General features: G+C 37.8%; 1 protein-coding gene and 1 long non-coding RNA gene across 3 annotated transcripts in view; one reads left to right on the forward strand and one right to left on the reverse strand.

Moving 5' to 3' along the window:
• LOC137973753 (uncharacterized) overlaps positions 1 to 5,000 on the reverse strand; it is a 104,828-nt gene that overhangs the window by 76,060 nt on the left and 23,768 nt on the right. The gene's annotated exons all lie outside the window — the stretch shown is intronic.
• LOC137973746 (voltage-gated potassium channel KCNC4-like) overlaps positions 684 to 5,000 on the forward strand; it is a 14,045-nt gene continuing 9,728 nt past the window's right edge. The window contains exons 1-3 of one of the 2 annotated variants that reach the window (XM_068820629.1): positions 684 to 821; positions 2,599 to 2,695; positions 3,578 to 4,290. In XM_068820629.1, coding sequence (XP_068676730.1) covers positions 3,766 to 4,290 — 525 coding nt within the window. In that variant the 5' untranslated portion in view covers positions 684 to 821; positions 2,599 to 2,695; positions 3,578 to 3,765. Of the gene's footprint in view, positions 822 to 1,867; positions 2,004 to 2,598; positions 2,696 to 3,577; positions 4,291 to 5,000 lie in introns of those variants that run through there. The other variant, XM_068820630.1, reaches the window with a different exon arrangement.

Genomic DNA, 5,000 nt, shown 5'->3' on the forward strand with positions numbered 1-5,000 from the left:
CCGGAATCAGCTGTCAAAATAGAATGACTTTAACATTTAACTGTCGAAGCTACCCCAACCGCAGAGACCCTCTTTTAAAGTTACAACCATCTAGACCAGAAAGTAAAGGGAATAACTCAAACGCGCCTTGCCCGTGACTTTAACTTGTTTAAAATGTCAATACTTTATCGACAGTGTCGTGAATTACGGAAACAAGGCGCGAGAAGCATGAATTCAGCTATCAGGGCGGGAAACACGAGACGTAATTTGCTGTTGAATTATGTATGTAGAGGCAAAGATTTTAACGCTTTTATCTGGTCAGAATCTTAACGAGCGTTTGTTTGTTTAATGGCTTGGCTGTTTATTTATAAAGCCCAGAAAATGGTTAGGAATAAAGTTACTTGCGCCATTATAGTTACTCGAGTGGGCAAATAATCTCAGTTGCAGGTCAGTCTTAACTTGAGCCAATGAAAGCGTCCAAAGCAAATGCAAAGTTTACACAAGCCGTTTTATGGCAATTAAAAGTAAAGAAATCTAAAAAGCCTCGTCAATGGCGAAAGATAATTAACGACTTTGAATGATTTGAATAGCTAGGGATATACATATATCACGTAGTATTTTTCCAGAGAGACTCTAGCGATGTTTTGAGATTAAATGTTTGGAGGTCACGATAGCGCATATCAAAATATAAAGTACTATTACAGAAAACAGAAGTTCAGAGCGAGCATTTTACAAATGGGAAAACAGCTTTGAACGTAAGGCTGAAAGAGGTACCTATTGTCGACTGTGAATATAAATCGTGGATTGAGGCCAAGAGCAACTCGAATTTTGTAGAGAGATAGGTGAGGTACAAACAACGGGTCTACATATCCTTAGCCAAAATTTTAGAGATATGAAAAATATTTTTATACGTACGATCTCCCTAATTGCTTTTAGAACACCGATACAATTAAATTCAGTAATAGCATTCACGATGAAGTAAGAAGGTACAATAAGTTTCCGAGTGATTATATTCAAGACAAAGACAGTTTTAGGGAAGCTTGAAAACATAGGTCGACTTCTAAGCTTAAGCCATTTCAACTTGTGCATCGTGTGGAACATTCAGCATTTGTTCCAGAGTTCCGTGTTTCACTTTTCGAATCAGCTGTTATTTAAAAAAAAAAAACAAATTGGCCTTTGACTGAGTTTTCAGTGTCAAAGGGAACTGCCAGCCTATGTTGTAGTTGAGTTTCAACGGTTGAAACGTGAGGTATATTTGTTTGCGCGGAAACGAATTCATTTCTGCATCCGTCGTACACCGATTGACAAGAGCCTTTCAAGCAAACTATGCCGGGTTGACGTGTTTATTTATTTCCCATGTTTTCGAGTTTTACTATCACAAAGGTCAGTTCCGGCCCGATAAGAAACAATATGCATGCGAAACAGGTTTTTCACATGGGGTTTGTTCTGGAAGGTTTCGAAAACATGCGGTCCCCAAGTCTTATGTGTTGATGGTTTTCTTCTTTGGCTCAGTTAGAAAAAGTGCGCAATAAAAAAATAAATAAAACAAAACGAACACTATGACTATGAAACCGCACATAAGAAGTAGCGCTTGTTTTAGCATACAAGCGACTAGTAGTTGCTAGAACACTGGTCAGTCGCTCAAGCTAAAGATTCTTCAAACAACTTCCCGTTAGGGTTTTGTTTCGTTTAGGTTGATTGTCGTTGCTCCATAGCTTAACTGTAAAATCTTCAACTTGAAATGTGCCATTGTGCTATCGTTATCGCAAAGTATAATCAAACTCTTAATCTATTTCCTTTAAGTGGTAAGGGACAGAAAAAAAACAACTTTAAATAATGTATGGCTGGCTAAAAAGCTTAAAAGATAATATTAACTTGGTCACCTGTTACTCAGTGACGATTTTACACATACGGTAGCTTATCTCAATATAAACGCCGTTTAGAAAATAACATCAAGTAAATCGATACAGAATCATTTTCCACAGCGTCAATATCTCGAGATATTGCACATACGTGGTTTAAAGGTAAGCGATATTTAATATATTAGATCTAAGACCCTTTCAAAGAGTTTTTTACGAGATCAATTGAGACAACCGGCTTAAAGTTTTCTGCGGCGAGTTTGTGTGCCTCAGCGATAGCAAAATTATTAATGAAAACACTTGTGCGATGCAACAACCGATTCTGCGTTTAACGTTATGATATCAGGCCTTAGGTCATGAGGTATTTCTCTTTCCGCCGCCTGCTGCGTTCTTAACGCCGCATTACACGTTATAATAGTAAACGTCACCCACAGAACACGAATTTCGCTTCGCGGTTTTATCATTCGCTTTCGTCTTTTTAATGTCCTTTTATCTTTAATTCCTTAGCTGTTGACCATAAGGCGGTGAATAAATAAAGCAAAATCATCAGGCTTGAAATTAATGAGGGCTCCGAAAATCGTCCACAATGTACCATTTAGACGTGCTTTATTGATGGCAAATTCTAATTCCTGGCAAAAGAGTTTTCGTTTTGATGTTAATTTTAATTATTTCATGCTTTGTTTTTCCGATTCGAAATTGCGTTAATTTTGGCAGATTTCAAAAGATGAATCTCTCTAGTTAATTTTCTTTCTTGCATTAGGCAAATAAGACTCGGATAAACCTATTTGACGTAAGCCAAAGTATTTCAACATTGGAGCATGGGATTCTAGAGGTGGACGAAAAAAACAGAAACATGGGTGAGTACAAATATGTTCATAGACTGAAGTTCAATTCGTTTCAATGGAAAGGCTTGTGAAATGAAAGTGACAGTGTTTTCTAGCTGTGGCAGTCAATTAGCTCAGTCGGTAGTAGCATTGTTTTCTACAACAGCTCAAAGTCCTAGGCGAATTTATTGCCTTTACTACGCCTTTGTGCTTTTCCTGTTACAAAACGTAATCTAATTCTGAAATCGAATATCAGTCTCGTATTGAGTCAACGCAAATTCTTTATCTTTGGCTAGTAGCTGCAGAAAACAGTATTTTCATGTCTTCCGTGAAGGGGATTATTTCATCTATTTAGCTTCCGAAACAAAGCAAGGTCCTCTGAATATATTATTTCATGTGAATTTATATTTGTTTGAGTTAGCATTTATTATGCCTGTCTGCCTTGGTTCGGCAGCGCAAATGTCAAACGCACGCTTTCACTTAAAATTTTATCAGCCTTAATGATCCGAGAAGTCGGGTTTTTTCAACTGGTTTTCATCCTTTAGTGGCAATTTGTAAACAATGCATTGTCTTGAAACCATTTCTTCTATCCAATATTTGTGCGGACATAAATCCATTAGAATTGACGATTCTTAGAACTAACATATGCACATATTGCATACACGGGCGTAAGTTAAGGTTGACCTTTCATGTGGAATTTTTTCTTGCCCAATTTGTTTTCGGTTCTTCGCTTTAGCATCGTTAAAAAACTCCTTATTTTGAATTTTGAAGATACTGCAATTTTACTACATTGGCTAATGAAATTATAAAGCAAAGCATTCGAGCCAGTGGTTAGCATAGCATCACCTGCTCACAGCTGTAGTAGTGGAAATAAAAGCACCTTTAAATTGCTGATGCTTATGTTGTATCCTACAGGGAGAATACATCAAGTGAACACAAAATATTTTACCCCAGGAACGGAGCAAGTTTGGACATAACTCTCCTTTTCAACGAACGTAAACAAAATTAGAAAGGCAGCAAATGAGTAACGGCTGAACTCTTGTTCCGGTACTTCAAATCGGTCGCTAAGACCCTCTAATATTCAAAGCCAAGAGTGCTTCAACATGGATTGTGGAGAAACATCACAATTTGAAGCGGCCGAAAAGTCTACAATACTAATAAACGTTGGTGGATTTCGACATGAAACACATGTTTCTACTCTTAAGAACATACCAGACACAAGATTGTATTGGATAGCCGAGAGTGTCTCCTCCGTTAGCCCTGGAAAACGTGAGTTTTTTTACGATCGCCACCCGGGTGCTTTCGCACAAATCTTGAACTACTATCGTACGGGAAAACTTCACTATCCGACGGATATGTGTGGCCCCATGTTCGAAGAAGAATTGATGTTTTGGGGCATCGACGAGAAGCAAATGGAACCGTGCTGTTGGGCGACTTTTACCAAGCATCGAGAAGCCGAGGAAAACTTAAAAGCTTTCGTTGGTCCCGGTTTCGAAGACCTCAAAGAGGATGACCTTGAACGGTCATCGTCTGACATGTCAATCGAGCGAAAAGACAATTTATGGAAAAGGATACAACAGAAAATTTGGAACATTATGGACGAACCGTATTCTTCTAAGCTTGCGAAGGTAACTTTCATATTTACTCAAAACAACTTGGTAAGGAATGACTAAAAGTCTTACATCAACCACTAACTTAGATATGACACTTTTGCGGGAGGTATTTAGATAACATTTTGTTTCGCGGTTTAGCAATATCCTCGACTCCTCAAAACTCAAAACGCATCATCGATGACATCCTCGCGATTGCAATTTTAATAGCATTTTCCTGTATCTGCGCGAATCTGAAGAAATCAATTTTTATTTTGATATCACATCAACACCGAAGGCCACTAATTCAGAACGCATTAGAATCGGATACATTTTGTAATCTGACTCTCCCAATGATAAACCTCAACCCATAGATTTCCTTTTTTTTTTTTTTAATATCAATTCATTTCTTTAGTAGACAATCTTTCTTATAAAGCCATAGATGTAGTACACTTTTCTTTATTGAAGTTTCTTCTAAAAATCATACTTTTGGAGTTATCCCCGTTTTCTAGTGCAAACATTTTCACGTGGCGGTGCAATAATTTATCACATTGTGTTTCTGGTCACTCTCTTTAAAGCGAGTATTTTAAGACTGAACAATAACGGCGCCAAATCAGTTTCGTGTTGTTCTGTTGACATTTTCCGCCAGGGATGACAGATCCGATTGGCAAAGTATCCCTCAGTTTGCTAAATTGCCCGTTCACTGTGAATATTGGTAAATATTATCTTTTCGCCTTTGCAATTTCACC

The sequence above is a fragment of the Montipora foliosa genome, chromosome 10 (assembly GCF_036669935.1).
Source record: "Montipora foliosa isolate CH-2021 chromosome 10, ASM3666993v2, whole genome shotgun sequence".
NCBI lineage: Eukaryota > Metazoa > Cnidaria > Anthozoa > Scleractinia > Acroporidae > Montipora > Montipora foliosa.